General features: G+C 44.5%; 1 protein-coding gene across 1 annotated transcript in view; it reads right to left on the minus strand.

The window, feature by feature from the left end:
* Positions 1-20,630, minus strand: part of hapln1b (hyaluronan and proteoglycan link protein 1b) — a gene marked incomplete at its 5' end in the record, with an annotated part of 122,230 nt that overhangs the window by 86,116 nt on the left and 15,484 nt on the right. Inside the window, one exon of the mRNA XM_084325031.1 lies at positions 5,972-6,249. Coding sequence (XP_084181157.1) covers positions 5,972-6,249 — 278 coding nt within the window. The remainder of the gene's footprint in view (positions 1-5,971; positions 6,250-20,630) is intronic.

Consider the following 20,630-nt stretch of genomic DNA (forward strand, 5'->3'; position numbering starts at 1 on the left):
ATAACTGCAGCTCAAAGTGCTTCACAACAGAAAAAAGACAGGCATAAAATGAGCACATAAAGTGCAGACATATAAAATCAGTTTTTCACAATAGGATCTAACATGCCAACAGGCCACCTTGTTTATGGTTTGATTCAGTTTTAAATAGACAATAATAAAAAGAGTAAGATAAAATAGACAGAGTTGTTAGTTAAAATAAAAGAGTCAGGGGGGATGGGGGGTGGGCTATGGAGCAGGGCCGTGTTGCTTGAAGGCAAGTGTGAACAGGTGTGTTTTTAGGTGTGTTTTGAATAGGTTGATGGTGTCAGAGCCTCGGATGGAGGGCGAGAGGGAGTTGACAGCTATGGAGAAAGCTCGATCTCCCAGTGTGGAATGCCTGGTGCGGGGGATGGTGAGGAGGTCGGAGTTGGAGGAGCGCAGGCCTCGTGCTGGAGTGTAGTAGGGGTGGAGTAGGTCGGTCAGGTAGGAAGGGGCCAACCCGTGCAGGGATTTGTATCAAGAAGATAGATACTAATCTCCTCTCGGTGCATTCAGTAGAAGGCTAGCTGGCTGCAAACTAGCCTAGCTGAGCACAAATGAATGGACCACTAGCCTAGCTTAAAGCTCCGGGAGAGGTGTTTCTGGCCAACAGCTAGGCTAGCTGGTCCATATCTGCTTCCATTCATTTGTGCTAAGCTAGGCTAGCTTGCAGTTATAGCTTACTACTGAACACACACACAGAGGAAATTGGTATCTAGTATCTTCTTGTCTGACTCTGTAGAAAACAGTAAGCACATTTCTCGTTCCTTTAATCAGTAACAGTTCCAATGGGCGTTGATCTGACTGCTCAACCACATGCTGCAGAGAATGTTTCACAACAAACTAACCAGAGAATTAATAACATTCTCGTAAAGTTTTCCCTAATTCACCCATTCTCTCTCTCTCTCTCTCTCTCTCTCTCTCTCTCTCTCTCTCTCTCTCTCTCTCTCTCTCTCTCTCTCTCTCTCTCTCTCTCTCTCTCTCTCTCTCTCTCTCTCTCTCTCTCTCTGTCTCTCTCTCTCTGTTCGGATCCTAAATATTATATACACACTTCATCATAGCCTACTGGGAAGTTATTCTGAATCTGACTAATAATTATGTGAGTTGAATCATAGAATTGTAGGAATAAATGAATATAGAGTGTGCGCCCGACAGCATTCGGGGGTTAAATTCAGGCTAAGGCCGTTTATGAAACACCAAACCTACCAAATACATTTTGGTAATAAATAGTAATGACAGCTGCACCACAAAACGTTTCCTCAATACAATTGGGTCAATAAACAATCACCAATAAATAACAAATGATCAGATGAATGTGTCGGTTTTATGCTGCTGAGATTACATTGTCTTCTCAAGGGACAGCACAGACTGAACGACTCTCTTGAGTATTGAGAAATGCTCCACTCAAAACCATCAATGTAGCTGCAAATTAAAAAAGATTTAATTGGTTGATGGCAGTCAGAATATTGAATAAGCTATACCCCAGTCAAAAGATATGAAGTCACAACTACTGTATATGCATGTATTGTGATGTGTATGCCTAGGCTGAAACGAGACGGTATGATTGTTATCAAAGACATATGACGCCAGGATGTAATATCATATTTGTCTGCCGTATGTATATTATGTAATTTATGTATGTACATGCTTCTTTGCTTGAATTACTTTTTAACCCTTTCACTACCACACTACAGGTTAACCCTTTCACTACCACACTACAGACGGTTAGATGAACTATGAACTAAAAGTTATGAAATTAACTTTTGAACAAGGAGAAGAGAAACATTGACAATCAAACAAATGAACAATGAGTGACATATCGTGGACCAGAATTGGGAAGCCAGGACCTTAGAAGAAAAAAAGATTGACCGTGTTACATATATTTACATAAAGCTAAAAGAAGAACACATAGTTGAGAAACTGATAAACAAAACAAATGGGGACATTGTCACATAAAAATATCAAACACGTAGATATAGGGGACTGTACTGACAATATAAAAAAACGTCTGTAGTGTGGTAGTGAAAGGGTTAACCTTCTGTAGTGTAGTCGTGAAAGGGTTATAACCCTTTGTCATGTGGCAGCACATCCGACTGTACGGCCAGGCAAGTAACTGGGCTAGCATCACATCCGACTGTACCGCCAGGCTAGTAACTGGACTAGCATCACATCCGACTGTACGGCCAGGCAAGTAACTGGGCTACTGTAGCATCACATCCGACTGTACCGCCAGCTAGTAACTGGGCTACTGTAGCATCACATCCGACTGTACGGCCAGGCAAGTAACTGGGCTACTGTAGCATCACATCCGACTGTACCGCCAGCTAGTAACTGGGCTAGCATCACATCCGACTGTACCACCAGGCTAGTAACTGGGCTACTGTAGCATCACATCCGACTGTACCGCCAGGCTAGTAACTGGACTACTGTAGCATCACATCCGACTGTACCACCAGGCTAGTAACTGGGCTAGCATCACATCCGACTGTACCACCAGGCTAGTAACTGGGCTAGCATCACATCCGACTGTACCACCAGGCTAGTAACTGGGCTAGCATCACATCCGACTGTACCACCAGGCTAGTAACTGGGCTAGCATCACATCCGACTGTACCACCAGGCTAGTAACTGGGCTAGCATCACATCCGACTGTACCACCAGGCTAGTAACTGGGCTAGCATCACATCCGACTGTACCACCAGGCTAGTAACTGGGCTAGCATCACATCCGACTGTACCGCCAGGCTAGTAACTGGGCTAGCATCACATCCGACTGTACCGCCAGGCTAGTAACTGGGCTAGCATCACATCCGACTGTACCGCCAGGCTAGTAACTGGGCTAGCATCACATCCGACTGTACCACCAGGCTAGTAACTGGGCTAGCATCACATCCGACTGTACCACCAGGCTAGTAACTGGGCTAGCATCACATCCGACTGTACCACCAGGCTAGTAACTGGGCTAGCATCACATCCGACTGTACCGCCAGGCTAGTAACTGGGCTAGCATCACATCCGACTGTACCGCCAGGCTAGTAACTGGGCTAGCATCACATCCGACTGTACCGCCAGGCTAGTAACTGGGCTAGCATCACATCCGACTGTACCACCAGGCTAGTAACTGGGCTAGCATCACATCCGACTGTACCACCAGGCTAGTAACTGGGCTAGCATCACATCCGACTGTACCACCAGGCTAGTAACTGGGCTAGCATCACATCCGACTGTACCACCAGGCTAGTAACTGGACTACTGTAGCATCACATCCGACTGTACCACCAGGCTAGTAACTGGACTAGCATCACATCCGACTGTACCACCAGGCTAGTAACTGGACTAGCATCACATCCGACTGTACCACCAGGCTAGTAACTGGACTACTGTAGCATCACATCCGACTGTACCACCAGGCTAGTAACTGGACTAGCATCACATCCGACTGTACCACCAGGCTAGTAACTGGGCTACTGTAGCATCACATCCGACTGTACCGCCAGGCTAGTAACTGGGCTAGCATCACATCCGACTGTACCACCAGGCTAGTAACTGGACTAGCATCACATCCGACTGTACCGCCAGGCTAGTAACTGGGCTACTGTAGCATCACATCCGACTGTACCGCCAGGCTAGTAACTGGGCTAGCATCACATCCGACTGTACCGCCAGGCTAGTAACTGGGCTAGCATCACATCCGACTGTACCACCAGGCTAGTAACTGGGCTAGCATCACATCCGACTGTACCGCCAGGCTAGTAACTGGGCTAGCATCACATCCGACTGTACCACCAGGCTAGTAACTGGGCTAGCATCACATCCGACTGTACCGCCAGGCTAGTAACTGGGCTAGCATCACATCCGACTGTACCACCAGGCTAGTAACTGGGCTAGCATCACATCCGACTGTACCACCAGGCTAGTAACTGGGCTAGCATCACATCCGACTGTACCACCAGGCTAGTAACTGGACTACTGTAGCATCACATCCGACTGTACCACCAGGCTAGTAACTGGGCTAGCATCACATCCGACTGTACCACCAGGCTAGTAACTGGGCTACTGTAGCATCACATCCGACTGTACCACCAGGCTAGTAACTGGGCTAGCATCACATCCGACTGTACCACCAGGCTAGTAACTGGACTACTGTAGCATCACATCCGACTGTACCACCAGGCTAGTAACTGGGCTAGCATCACATCCGACTGTACCACCAGGCTAGTAACTGGGCTAGCATCACATCCGACTGTACCGCCAGGCTAGTAACTGGGCTAGCATCACATCCGACTGTACCACCAGGCTAGTAACTGGACTACTGTAGCATCACATCCGACTGTACCACCAGGCTAGTAACTGGGCTAGCATCACATCCGACTGTACCACCAGGCTAGTAACTGGGCTAGCATCACATCCGACTGTACCACCAGGCTAGTAACTGGACTAGCATCACATCCGACTGTACCACCAGGCTAGTAACTGGGCTAGCATCACATCCGACTGTACCACCAGGCTAGTAACTGGGCTAGCATCACATCCGACTGTACCACCAGGCTAGTAACTGGGCTAGCATCACATCCGACTGTACCGCCAGGCTAGTAACTGGACTAGCATCACATCCGACTGTACCACCAGGCTAGTAACTGGACTAGCATCACATCCGACTGTACCGCCAGGCTAGTAACTGGGCTAGCATCACATCCGACTGTACCGCCAGGCTAGTAACTGGGCTAGCATCACATCCGACTGTACCACCAGGCTAGTAACTGGGCTAGCATCACATCCGACTGTACCGCCAGGCTAGTAACTGGACTAGCATCACATCCGACTGTACCGCCAGGCTAGTAACTGGGCTAGCATCACATCCGACTGTACCGCCAGGCTAGTGACTGGGCTCCTGAGCCTCCGCTCCTACAATCAACACAACTGCTGGGGTTAGAAGCCACTCAATCGCTCGCATAAATTACCCCCCTCACGCACCATAAACCGCCATTGTTGCGGCCAGTGAGCGTGCTCAGCGGAAGGTCAAAGCAATTGGAGTTGAGAGTTGAAAAGGTCAGCGTTCAGATTGTCAGCAGTAAACATGTAGCGAGGATGTGAGGATTACAATTAAACATGAACCGGATGAGTTACGGAACAAAACAACAACAAAAAGTACGGAAGATAATTTAAATCGGACTCATATATCTAGCGCTGGAGAGAATACACAATTGATCAAGAAATACTCTTGATAGAATAATATGTCTAATTTTCCCCTTGTTTTTAAGTTAAAGCTTCTCTAGACTATATGCAACCTATTCAACACACACACACACACACACACACACACACACACACACACACACACACACACACACACACACACACACACACACACACACACACACACACACACACACACACACACACACACACACACACACACACACACACACACACACACACACACACACACACACACACACACACACACACACACACACACACACACACATTTCACACATGTCCATTTCAGCTGAACTCCAGTCTGGTTGCAGAGGTCATTGAGATCTGGCCAGTCAGACCAGACCCCGAAGCCCTTGGCCCGAGAGTCCAGTTTCCCAGAGTCTTTCTTCCTGAAGCCGAGGAAGTTATTCTGGTCTGCAGTGGCCAGGGGGATCTTCCTTTTGCGTAGATCCAGCAGGAGAGAGGCCCTGGCCATTTCTCTGACGGTGACATCATCATTGTTAAGCATGTGGAGCAGGTGGGCTAGCCTGGTGGCTATGTAGGTCCACTCGACATTGGGGACTCCCAGCCCTCCCTCTCCACATGGGAGAAAGATCATGCCCCGTGTGGAGTGTGTGTTGAGGCCTACCCACTTTCAGCTGAACAGTTTTGTTTGTCATTTCTCTCAGTGCCTTGAGAGGGATATGTACATTGGCAAAAAGGTGTTGGATTTTAGCCAGAGCCACCTCTCTCACAGCCTGGAACTTCATGATGACGGGGAGGGGGGACAGGTCAATCAGGTGTAGATGATGGAGAAACTCTGTAGTGAGCTCCTCGACCTGCTCCCCCCACTCTCCAGCGATGTTAAACCTGTGGCCAAGGTATGGGTAGGTCTCATTACGGGAATACACCTTGATGGGTTGGCCCATTACAAGAAAGGAGGGGGGCTTGTCGTTCTTGGCCTTATACCAGCGGTTGCCTCCACTGCGGCGCTCATGGAGTACGGCGCACTTGGCTTGCTTCACCTCCAGCCCTGACCACTGGAGGAACTCATCAGTGCGTGCCAGCAACACACACACACACACACACACACACACACACACACACACACACACACACACACACACACACACACACACACACACACACACACACACACACACACACACACACACACACACACACACACACACACACACACACACACACACACACACACACACACACACACACACACACACACACACACAGGGGGGACTGTGTACAGGGGGTCTTTGTGTTCCACCAGGGTGGGGTTCAGGGTGCTGGGTTTAACAACATGTACACGGTCACAGGGGCTGTGTCCTGCGCTGTAGGGACGGCCGCACCCCAACAATCTTAATGACCTCCAATTAGTACCTCTCACCACCACCAGGCCCCAGAGCCTTAACCCTTTCACTACCACACTACAGAAGGTTAACCCTTTCACTACCACACTACAGACGGTTAACCCTTTCACTACCACACTACAGACGGTTAACCCTTTCACTACCACACTACAGACGGTTAACCCTTTCACTACCACACTACAGACGGTTAACCCTTTCACTACCACACTACAGACGGTTAACCCTTTCAGTACCACACTACAAAAGGTTAACCCTTTCACTACCACACTACAGAAGGTTAACCTTTCACTACCACACTACAGATGGTTAACCCTTTCACTACCACACTACAGACGGTTAACCCTTTCACTACCACACTACAGACGGTTAACCCTTTCACTACCACACTACAGACGGTTAACCCTTTCAGTACCACACTACAAAAGGTTAACCCTTTCACTACCACACTACAGAAGGTTAACCTTTAACTACCACACTACAGAAGGTTAACCCGTTCACTACCACACTACAGAAGGGTTAACCTTTTCACTACCACACTACAGACGGGTTAACCTTTTCACTACCACACTACAGACAGTTAACCCTTTCACTACCACACTACAGAAGGTTAACCTTTAACTACCACACTACAGAAGGTTAACCCGTTCACTACCAGACTACAGAAGGGTTAACCTTTTCACTACCACACTACAGACGGGTTAACCTTTTCACTACCACACTACAGACGGTTAACCCTTTCACTACCACACTACAGAAGGTTAACCCGTTCACTACCACACTACAGAAGGGTTAACCTTTCACTACCACACTACAGACGGGTTAACCTTTTCACTACCACACTACATACGGTTAACCCTTTCACTACCACACTACAGAAGGGTTAACCCTTTCACTACCACACTACAGACGGTTAACCCTTTCACTACCACACTACAGACGGTTAACCCTTTCACTACCACACTACAGAAGGTTAACCCTTTCACTACCACACTACATAAGGGTTAACCCTTTCACTACCACACTACAGACGGTTAACCCTTTCACTACCACACTACAGAAGGGTTAACCCTTTCACTACCACACTACAGACGGTTAACCCTTCCACTGCGACAACACAGCAGGTTTAGGTTAGGTTTACTTTATTTGTTCAAGGCGGACAGTGTACATTAATAACATTTTTAAAACATAAATGCACCCAATTTTAGCCAAAAGGCTAATTTCCATTGGTAGTCCCCCTGCCAGAAGGTACAGGCTAAAATCCTATGTAAAAAGGGTTAGCAATACAAACAGAATATAAGCGAGATAAATAACATTAGAATAAAAACACAAACAAAAGCACATATAGTAGGACATAAGATAAGGATACAGGGCACAATACAGTCATGGACCCAATGACAGACCACATCACGACTGATTAGATGGCCCAGGCCTATAGACAAATGCACAATATCCACACACTGCACACACACGCACGCACGCACGCACGCACGTACGCACGCACGCACGCACGCACACACACACACACACACACACACACACACACACACACACACACACACACACACACACACACACACACACACACACACACACACACACACACACACACACACACACACACTCACACACGTCGGTCATCTTGATTGGAGTTTATATCCCACCTCAATCGAACACTGGAGCGGCACTTTAAATTCTTCATGACGAGGTAAATAAACTCCAAACAGCTACAGTAACGTAGACACTGCTATTGTTGTTGCGGGGGATTTCAATAGGGCGAGTCTTTAAAAGGTTTTACCGAACTTCTATCAGCATGTGACTTGTCCCACCAGAGGGGAGAATATATTAGACCACTGTTACTCGCAATTTAAGGACGGGTATAAATCACAGGCTCTTAGCCCCTTCGGTAAATCTGATCACAACGCCATCTTTCTTATACAAAAGTACAGACAGAGTCTCAAGCGTGTTCCCGTGGTAACGCGAGAAGTGAAGCGTTGGTCTGTGGACTCAGGGAACACACTTCAAGCGGCACTCGAGTGCACAGACTGGAGCGTTGTTCCGTGAAAACACAGATAACATAAATGATTACACTGAAACAGTGCTGGACTTTGTTGGTACTCTGGTAGAAGAAACAATCCCCTCCACCACAATTAGAGTTTTCCCAAACCAAAAGCCTTGGGTAGACAAATCCGTCCATGAGGCTCTGAATGTGCGCACCTCAGCCTACAACACTGGACTCGTTACAGGCAACATGGACGAGAGCAAGGCGGCGAGATACAACGTAAGGAGGACAGTAAAAGGGATACGGTGGAACTTCAGGCTGATTCCAGAGGTATGTGGCAGGGCCTCAGAACGATGACAGAAGATTACAAAGGCAAACAATGCTGAATAATGATATCTCCCTGGCAAACAAACTCAATACGTTCTATGCACGATTTGAGGCTGTAAATAACAACAACAGCCTACAGGCCATTGCAATGGAGAGTAGAGCCACTGCCAATGGAGACTCACTGTTCAGGATAACAGAACATGAGGTGAGGAGGACCTTTAAGAAAGTGAATACCAGGAAGGCAGCAGGACCGGACAGTATCCCCGGCCGCGTCCTAAAAGTCTGTGCCGACCAACTGGCCCCGGTATTCACTGACATATTCAACCTGTCTGTCATCCATTATCCCTGTACCCAAAAAATCCACGCCCACTTGCCTCAGCGACTACCGCCCTGTAGCTCTCACCTCGATAGCCATGAAGTGCTTTGAGAAGCTAGTGAAGGGCTACATCTGTTCCTCCCTCCCCAACACCTTGGACCCCCTGCAATTTGCATATCACCCCAACAGGTCCACGGAGGACGCCATAGCCCATGTGCTTGCACACAGAAGTAACACACCTGGACAAGAGGCAGGGGAACTATGTGAGAATGCTATTTATTGACTACAGCTCAGCATTCAATACCATAGTCCCCTCCAAGCTCGTAGTCAAGCTCAGAGACTTGGGCTTGAACTACGACATCTGCCAGTGGGTCTTGGACTTCCTGACAGGAAGACCCCAGGTGGTGAGAGCAGGCAACTGCACCTCCTCATCCATCACTCTCAACACAGGTGCCCCCCAGGGCTGTGTTCTGAGCCCCCTCCTCTACTCACTGTACACACACGACTGTGTGGTACAGCGGAACAGCAACACAATTATCAAGTTTGCTGATGACACAGTTGTGGTGGGCCTGATCTCTGCAAACAACGAGAGGGCCTACTTGGGAGAACCTGGCGCTGTGGTGCCGGGAGAACAGCCTCTCCCTGAACATCAGCTAATGAAAGAGATGATTGTGGACTTTAGGAGGTCGGGGGCCAGGGACTACAGCCCCCTCAGCATCGACGGGGCACCGGTCGAGAGAGTGAACAGTTTTAAGTACCTCGGAGTCCACATATCCAAGGACTTGACATGGACCACACACATTGACAGTGTAGTGAAGAAGGCACAGCAACGCCTCTACTTCCTTAGGCACCTAAGGAAGTTCAAAGTGAGTCAGAAGATCCTTTTTTTAATCCACTTTTTCTCCTTCTTTTTCTGTTTTTCTCCCATCCCAATTTAGTCGTGCCAATTCCCCCCTCCCCTGTCTTGATCGTTGCTTGCATGTGCCCCCCACTGGTCGGTCGTAGAGAGGGTTGAAGAATCTATCGCATGTCCCCTCCGATACATGCGGAGTCAGCCAGCTACTTCTTTTCACCTGCCAGCGCGGACTCTCATTGGCGAGGTGTAACATGTGGGAGGCTCACACTACCCTCGACATCTCCTGTCCTTGCTGTGCAGGCGCCCTGACCGACCTGTAGGAGTTGCTGTTTACAACGACCAGATTACCACCCATCGACTCCCCTCCCGCTGACTCTGCCAATTGAGTCAGTATGACGGCCGGCCCAAGCCGGAGGCAACGCTGACAGCCGGATTCGATACAGGTGTCTCACGCGTTGGTGACGAGCGCTTAGACCACTGCGCCACCCAGCCTCCTGAGTCAGAAGATCCTTAAGAACTTCTACTCATGTACAATAGAGAGCATCCTGACTGGTAACATCACCTCCTGGTTTGGGAATAGCACCGCACACGACCGCAGCAGACCACAGAGAGTGGCCCGTTCAGCCGAACGCACAATTGGAGGTGGACTTCCCACTCTCCAGGACATTTACAACAAGCGTTGCAGGGCCAAGGCTAAGAGAATAACCAAATACTCTAGTCACTTAACCCAGGGGTTCCCAAACTTTTCAGGCCGGGACCCAGAAAATAAGGCGTCAGAGAGCCGCGGCCCAATGCACATCGTCAGGATTCTTTTTTTTTTTTTTTGCCAGGCGACCGATTTTTTAAGCCAAATATCACTTCAATCCTATTAAGTTAGTTCAAGTTAGTTATTCATTTATATGTGCTATTTATGAGAGGGCTAACTTGTTGCAAAATAATAATGATAATAATAATAGCCTCATTAAAATACTATTGTTGCTTCGGTTGTTTTCAGCGTTTTATGTGCATAATCTGTTATTTAGTTTGAAATGTTCGTTGAAATAAGTAGATTTTTTGTTTTTGTTTATTAAGTTAATATAAAACCATATATCACATTTTAGAATACAATAGAATCAAATTTTAGAATACAACTAGAAACACTGTCCTGGCCTGCTTCTAAGTTCAGTGGCCTGACCAAAAAAAAAAAAAAAAAAATTAATTATCTCGCGGCCCTCCCGTGGCTGCTCGCGGCCCACCTTTGGGTCGCGACCCGACTTTGGGAACCACTGACTTAACCAACTGTCTCTTTGAACTATTGCGCTACCGGAGTCTCATGGCCAGTACAGAGAGACTCAGAAGGAGCTTCTATCCCCAGGCCATCAGGATGCTCAATGTAACAACCCATCATCTACACTCATTGCTCACACATCCACATGCACACAGTCACTTTTAACCTCTTAACAGGCGCCCCCAAAATTGGCCATTTTAGTTTTCGTTCTTGAGGACTGCAAACCAAAACACTATACTTTATACTTATAGCACATGCATGAGCCTGATCTCTTTTGAAAGTGCTTTTAGTGCTAATGAAATAGAGTAACATAAGTCTGAACTTGAGTTGTAGAAAAACGTGTTACTCATGTTAGTAGTCCAGAAGTAGTATTTCACCAGATATGCTCATGGCTGAAACGACTGGGTCCATAGCCTGAAGTCTTGTGTAGTACATGTCCAAATCTCATAAAAATCTGTTCAGAAATTAGTGATTAGGAGCGACTTTGGTAAACTGTGTAGCGTTCCTGGTTTATATTTCCTCATAGACTTCAATTCATTCAGCAGTTTTTCTCTTCCTGTTTTCGCTCATGACTTTTCACCTAGATCCCTGATTCGTACATCCCCAGGTGGTGTATCATTGGAAAGCCACACTCATTGGGCGGACCTAGCACATTTGGCGCCCTAGGCGAGATTCATCACTTCACTATATTCACTATTTTTTTTGGCGCACCTCTCTATATCTGCAACCATTATTTTTACATACAAAAAATTCTAACATAAGGGAAAATGAGCCAAAAATCTAAAACGGTCAGTCGGTCTGAGCCTCCCCCCCCCCCCCCCCCCCCCAAAATCAAAACATCGCCGCGCTCTGCGACAATACACCGAAGGTTACCCTTTCACGACCATCGGTTGTGTGATAGGAAAGGGTTAACCTTCCATCGTGTGGCAGTGAAAGGGTTAACAGTTATACAGTAAAGTACTGCACCTATAATTTTTACAAGCAAGAACAAGAGCTAAGAATAAATGTAAAATGCACACTAAAGAATTAAAACAAATAAACAACTTAGCTAACACACAATAATAATAATAATAATAATAATAATAATAATAATAATAATAATAATAATAATAATAATAATAATAATAATAATAATAATAATAATAATAATAATAATAATAATAATAATAATAATAATAATAATAATAATAATAATAATAACAAACAATAAAATAAAATAACGTGCAAATTTGCTTTAAAAGAAAATTATGTATTTCAAAATATGTTACACATATATAATCAAAATATAATATGCTAAATAAACAAACAAATAAATAAAAATTACAAATTCACTTTGTCTAAAGAACTATCAAGTTCAAGTTCAAGTTTCTTTAATAGTTGTCATACAGAAGTACAGAATACTTTTATACAAAATGCTTCTTACTGTTACGCTCCAGAGACTGTGCAAGACAAGATAAGTATGAAATAAAATAACATAGTATAGCATGTAAATTAGAAGTAAAAAAAAAATTAGGTCACAGTGTTCAGTATAGACATATGTACAATGTTCGATGCAGAATAGACGTAACTGAGTTACCATATAATATACAATACTATGCAGTGTACTAATATACAATACTATATAGTGCAAGGCAGAAATGGGATGGGGTGCAATTTAGGTACAATTTACAGTAGGTGTACGAGTTGTAGTGCAAATCCTTTATCAATAAATATAAAGTGTGTTTGTGTGATCTAAAGTGTGGAGAGTGGGTGCTGCGGTGTGTTGTTTGTTTAAGTGAGTGTGTGCATGTGGGTGTGTGTGCTGTGTGCATTTGATGGTTGTTGCATAGTGTTTATTGTTCGTTTAGCAGCCTGATGGCCTGGGGATAGAAGCTTCTTCTATTTACATTCCACTCCCTATCATCACACTTCAAGGTTAGCCTGTAGCTCCTACTGGTTTCCATTTACAGTGCAATCCTTCTGGCCTTCCTCGCTGCAAAGTCATCAATCACATCAAATTGTCCAACTCCTGAGCCAGCTCCTTCCCATCCAAATCAGATTGCCCTCCATGGTTTAAGGTGTGTACAAGTGCCTCTGCTTGCTTCATCAGCTCTTGGTGTGGCAGGTCTTGGAAGTTGTACAAAATTGCATACCTTTCACCTCGGCACGTTTCTCGTCTTCTTCTTTTCTTCTCTTTTTAAACTGGATGGTCGGATGGCTTTTGCCTCTTCATAGTTCTCTAACGTTAGTCTTTCTTTCCTCAACGCTCAATTCTATAAACACTTGACCGATACCCATCAATGCACAGCGCTCTAGCATGTTCTGACTGTGAACACCTAAAGCTGAGGCTCAGACCGACCAACCGTTTTAGATTTTTGGCTTTTTTCCCCTTATGTTAGAATTTTTTTAATGTAAAAATAATGGGTGCAGATATAGAGGGGGGCGCAAAAACTGAAAAAAAAAAAAAAAAAAAAAAAAAAAAATTTAATTGAAAGAAAAAATTGCGCCCCCCTCTGGGTGGCGCTCTAGGCGACCGGCTATATCGCCTGTAGGAAGGTCCGCCCTACAACCCTGTGTCGGGAGTGGTATTTGCGCAATACCGTGTACTTTGTGCAAGCCTCACATATCGGCATGTAACTTGAGAACCGCTGAACGGATTTTGTCACCTGATAGGGCTATCAACAGGCAACAAATGGGGCTTATATCGATATAGTATTAAAAGATATGCACACCCGAGCCACTAGAGGTTGTCAAAGTGCCGGTGGGAAAACCATCCTCAAGAGGGCCTACATGTGGGCCCCCGCCTGTTAAGAGGACAAACACTCACCTTAACACTAACTTTATACACTTTAACACTACATTATATTTATCTATTATTAAAGAGATTTGCACTACATTCATACCTCATTTGCAATTGCACCTTACCTAAAAGTTTTGTACCTCATTTTCTGCATTGTACCTCACTGTTTACTCATTTTTACTACTTTAGATTGTATATTGTACTGTATATTGTATATATGTATATTCCTCTTTACTTACTTTTTTTTTTTTACTTACTTTTTACTTACTTTCTTACTTACTTTTTAATTTTATTGTGATATTTAATAAACAAACTTGAACTTGAACATATCTATAATACATTTTACATTACATCTATATCCACACACACATATCTATATTACATTTTACATTATATCTATATCTATATACACACACATATCTATATTACATTTTACATTACATCTATATCTATATACACACACACACATATCTATATTACATTTTACATTACATCTATATCTATACACACACACACACACATATCTATATTACATTTGACATTACATCTATATAAACACACATATCTATATTACATTTTACATTACATTACATCTATATCTATATACACACACACATTTGCACACACACACACATATCTATATTACATTTGACATTACATCTATATAAACACACATATCTATGTTACATTTTACATTACATTACATCTATATCTATATACACACACACCTTTGCACACACACACACATATCTATATTACATTTTACATTACATCTATATACACACACATATTTACACACACACACACACACACACACACCCACACACACACACACACACACACACACATATCTATATACACACACACCTTTGCACACATGCATACACACACGCACAAACTCACACATACGTATATCTAAACACACATTTTTATTTAGAAATTACAAACACATCATAAAAACAAATGATCATGACCAATTTGCATTCCTGAGGATATCACCTAAAAGCATTAATTAAAATACTTATTTCCAAGGTGGTCCTTGATGGAAGACATAAAAACATGAAGACATACAACATTTTGAACATAAAAACACAGCACAGCCTACTAGGAAGAACTAGACTTTCAGTCCCCTGTCTACTCAGCCCTGGAATCTGATGTCCTGCCCTGTGGCTGCTGGGCCATTAGCTCTTCCCATAATTTAGCCTTTACCTTTGTTTTAAAAAGGCTTTTGGTTTGACTTTGCCTGGTAGGCAGAGGTAGTTCATTCCAAAGTACAACACCTGTGTAGAAAAAGGAGCTTCTTGCTATCTTATTCTTAACTTTAGGAGTAAGACTTTAGGACATAATGATAGCTCTGGTGTTATGATCGTGTAGCTCTCCATAACCACATGACCTTTCATATATGCAGGGGCCCTGTCGTTAACAATGTTATACATGGGGTTTAGCTTAAGTTGTTTTACTCTTTTATCTAGTGGTAATAGTCCTACTTCTTCTCTTTCTATCGCAGGGGTTCCCAAACTTTTCAGGCCGCGACCCAAAAATAACGGGGTCAGAGAGCCGCGACCCCCACTATTATAGGAGGTAAAAAACAACATTTAATAAATGAAAATGTATGGTTGAAACATGCACACGTTCAAACGCACAGACACTAATAAGCATTGGAGGCTTTTAACCAGGGCCGGACTGGGGAAATCATTCAGGCCACGAAATATAGTGCAAAATATAGCCCCAGTCAGGCCACTTTTTAAGCAGGGGGTCTGGGGGTCCCCCACCAGGACATTTCTTGTTACAAAGACTTCATTTCCTGCATTCTGGTGCAGGCATTTTTTTATTTGTACCCTTTAAATGCCAGTGTTTGTGATGGCATCACAAATTATTGTAAAAAAACAGGCTATGTATGATTAGCAACAACACTGATTTTGATGGATTTTCAGTTTTTTTGTAATGTCAGATTGAAAATAAATACAATATTTTATTCAACTTCAGCCCTGATCCTAACACCACATATTAATTTTATAATTCTAACCCTTTAAATGCCAGTGTGTGTGATGGCATATATTTGCAATCTATGCAAAGTAGATTTTTCTGGGGGGGATTATTACAGGCTAGCATGTGTCAATGATTAGCAACAACAGTTTTTTGTAAGGGTCCCGCCTCCACCAATCACATGCGGCTCCTTTTGTGTAATCATCTGGCAACCCCCCCCCCCCCCCCCCCCGACTTTGGGAACCCCTGTTCTATCTGTCCTATATGTGTCCTGAGAGGGGCGTAGCATGTATCTAGTCTACACACATTGTTCTGTGCAACCTGCAGTTTATTTTTGAGCTTTTGGGAAAGACCACTATACCATGCAGAACAAGCATAATCGAAATGACACTGGATTAGAGATGCAACTAATAATGTTTTTACTTTTAGGTTTAGATCACGTGTGTATCTATATAGACATTTTACTTTCTTTGTGACTTTGGACTGTCACTGCGATTTCTTCTCCAGAGACAGACTGATCAAGAATGATTCCTAGATATTTCACACTTGTTTTAGACTCTATGATGTTCCCTTCACACTGTGCTGTGATCATTTTCCTCTTCCTGAGCTTCATTTTAGTTCCAAATAAAATAGACTGTCTTTCCTAAATGCGTTATCTATCAGCCAGTCCTTAACTAGGGTCAGTTCTCTACTGAGAGTTACCTCGATGTTGTTTGGGTCTTTTCCTGACACAAGTAAGGGGGAGTCATGTGCATACAGTAGATCATTGTCCTACAGGATACTGCTGCTGACATGTCATTAATATACACTAAGAATAATAAAGGACCCAAAATGGATCCCTGTGGTACTCCACATGTAACTTCCCTGACTGTTGATAGAGCCTCTCCTACTTTGCACACCTGTTCTATTAGATAGGTATGATCATCTGAACCAGTACACTGATATTTCATTTAGTCCAATAGATTTAAATTTCATCAATAGTATAGTGTGATCCACGGTGTCAAATGCTTTCTGTAGGTCTAGCATGACCATACCTGTGTAGTTGCCTTTCTCTGACTCCATTTGTATATGATCTATATACGGTCTCAGACAGGTGTCTGTGGAATGAGCAGTTCTAAAACCTGATTGGAACAGTATTTTGTTTTTGCAGAGATATTCTCACACACCTTTGCACACATGCACACACACACACACACACACACACGCACACACGCACACACACACACACACACACACACACACACAAACACACACACACACACACACACACATACGCATATCTATACACACACACACACACCTTTGCACACATGCACACACAGACACACATATCTGTGTGTGTACACATGCTCACACACACACATACACTTGTACACACACAGGCATATCTATATACACACACACCTTTGCACATATGCATAGACACACACACACACACACACACACACACAGATTGAAAGTCTGCAACGCCTGTCCCGTTTACGTCTGGTGTTCTCGGAGTGGCACGTTCAAATGCGTCTTCTTCAAAACGCTCCTCTGCGTAGCTGCTGATTCTGGGACAGTCATCATGGCGTCCCCCGCTGCCCTGTTAGCCCAACAAGCTGATCTGAGGTCAGGGCAGGTCTGCCAGGGTGAGATGATCTGAGGTCAGCGCAGGTCTGCCAGGGTGAGATGATCTGAGGTCAGCGCAGGTCTGCCAGGGTGAGATGATCTGAGGTCAGCGCAGGTCTGCCAGGGTGAGATGATCTGAGGTCAGCGCAGGTCTGCCAGGGTGAGATGATCTGAGGTCAGCGCAGGTCTGCCAGGGTGAGATGATCTGAGGTCAGCGCAGGTCTGCCAGGGTGAGATGATCTGAGGTCAGCGCAGGTCTGCCAGGGTGAGATGATCTGAGGTCAGCGCAGGTCTGCCAGGGTGAGATGATCTGAGGTCAGCGCAGGTCTGCCAGGGTGAGATGATCTGAGGTCAGGGCAGGTCTGCCAGGGTGAGATGATCTGAGGTCAGCGCAGGTCTGCCAGGGTGAGATGATCTGAGGTCAGGGCAGGTCTGCCAGGGTGAGATGATCTGAGGTCAGGGCAGGTCTGCCAGGGTGAGATGATCTGAGGTCAGGGCAGGTCTGCCAGGGTGAGATGATCTGAGGTCAGCGCAGGTCTGCCAGGGTGAGTCTCTACAGGGGTGTGAGGTCTGTCCGACCTGCAGGCACGGACCTGTATTTGTGTCAGGGGGCTGATCCGAGACCGGATTGGCTATAATATTATGTCACATTCTGGTGTGTGTGGTCATGTGACCTAAACACTGATCCTAGATCAGTACTCCTATTCTTAGAGCTGTTGCTATAAATACAGGGCCCCAGAGCTACATCTGAAAGCAAGAGAGCTGATCTGAGAACAGATCTTAGCTCTTAGGTCATAGTGAGGGTGTGTGTGGTCATGTGACCTGAGCACTGATTCTAGATCAGTATTCCTCCTCGTGGTAAATATGACCTGGATTCAAACGTGAAGACGGCAGCTCTGAACTGTCCAATAACTCTTCTATTAATATGTCTGCAGATAGCCATGTGTTACCTGAGGTCACGACCTCACTTTGAGGCACTCAGACAGTATTTACAGTCAGAACATACAGAAATGCATTTACAGAACAGCTGTGAGCTTTATTTCAAACATGTAAATACAAACAAAATAAAACAAAAACAAATCATTAATCTCTAGCAATAAAATTTAAAATTTAAAATACATAAATAAAAAGAGAACATAACTCAATTTACATGTTCGAAAAGGAGTAGGAAGAAGTATACACTTATTTAATCCTACCCCTTTTCCACTACTCAAATTATATACAAATATATGCAAAACATACACATAAAAAAAAAAAGTTAAATATGAAGATTTCTTTTTAAATGTAAACACCCGTAAATGTCAAATCCCTTCCTCATCCCTGTACCTCGTGAAAATTATTTCTTTATAACTTAGTTTGAATTGTCTCATGTTTGGACATTGCTTTAGCACAATACTCAGACTGTTCCACAGTTTCACTCCACATATGGAAATGCAATGTCTTCTCCTGGTAGTACGCACACTAAGAACGTTTAAGTTGAGTTCTCCCCTGTTCTAGTGTAACAAGACTATTTGAGGAGTAACAACAACAACAACAACAACAACAACAACAACAACAACAACAACAACAACATCTGTGGTTACTAATTTAGGTGATGAGGCAATAAGGCTGCCACAAGACTAACAGCCAGAGAAATAAAATCTCTTTAATTCTTCTTTTTCTGCCTTTCCTTTTTGCTCCTCTTTATGTTTTCCTTCTTCTAAATAACGCCCTTTTATTTAACATCCTCTGCTCTTTCCTTTGCTACTGCAGGACAGGAACCCTCTATAAAAACTGCCTTTTTGGTGAATAGGGCCAAAAAGTATTCAAATTACCTTTTGTGGTTTTTTACCGCTGTTTAAATAAATAAAAAGGTGTGTGCCAAAATATGCCATACGTTTCCTCATAGGCAGGGGGTGTTTCTCACGGTTGTTGCTCCCACTGAGGAGGATGCACCTCTAAACACCGGGCGTGGTTGTCAACTGGCTCTTTAACAAATTAAAATAAAAAATTATGGGATAATTGCATAAAGGACCATTAATTTTTTTTCACAGCCGTGTTGCGAGTGACGATTGTAACCGTTTCAAAATACTTAAGTGTTCCGAATGTATTTCTCTTTTATATGTAGCACATAATGTGAGCAGCACATAATGTGATGGATCACGCTTTATGTGGGTTTTATTTTAGTTTATTCTAAGGTGCTTTGGCTTTATTTCGTCTTTCTGTGAGGGACAGCTGTCAATCACCAGACACCAGTTAATTGCCATGCGGCATGGCAGGTGTGTGGGCTTGATTGCCACCTGATTGGTGTCAGGTGTGCAGTGCCTTGAAGTAGCTTGGTTGACTGTGTTCGGCTGCTTGTCCATTTCATGTTTTCCTCACTAGTAGAGGAAAATGCTTCTAGGGTTTTCTCCGTCTCTAGTGCTATTGTTTTTCTTGCTGTTTTCAACTTCTAGGCAGTGGTGGTTATTTTGGGATTTTTTTACCCAGTTATTTTATACTGGTGTTTTCTTGTGTTTCCTACAGTTTTTATTTTAAATTATTTTATTCTTGTGTTTTCTCCCCCACCCTCTCTCATCGCTCAGCGATTCCAGTGGGGTAACTTTAAGATTCCCCTTTTCGTGTGTGTCTGCGTGTCCTACACCCCCCCCCCCCCCCATCCTGACACATAAAGCTTGTCTTTCACCCGCCCTCCTCCAGACCCTGCCACCCTCCTCAAGCCGATGGTGATAATAACCTCGCGGTGATGAGATCTCCGGCGCTCTGATCCGTACGCTCTGCATCCTCTCCGAGCATGTCTCCGAGTCCCGACACTTCCCACATGGCACCGTGATGACGTCACTTCCTCTCCCTCTCTCCCACAATCACACATCCTGTTCTCTGGTGAAATCCTCCCAGCGATCCTC

The sequence above is a fragment of the Notolepis coatsorum genome, assembly GCF_963971535.1.
Source record: "Notolepis coatsorum genome assembly, chromosome: 11".
Classification (NCBI taxonomy): Eukaryota; Metazoa; Chordata; class Actinopteri; order Aulopiformes; family Paralepididae; genus Notolepis; species Notolepis coatsorum.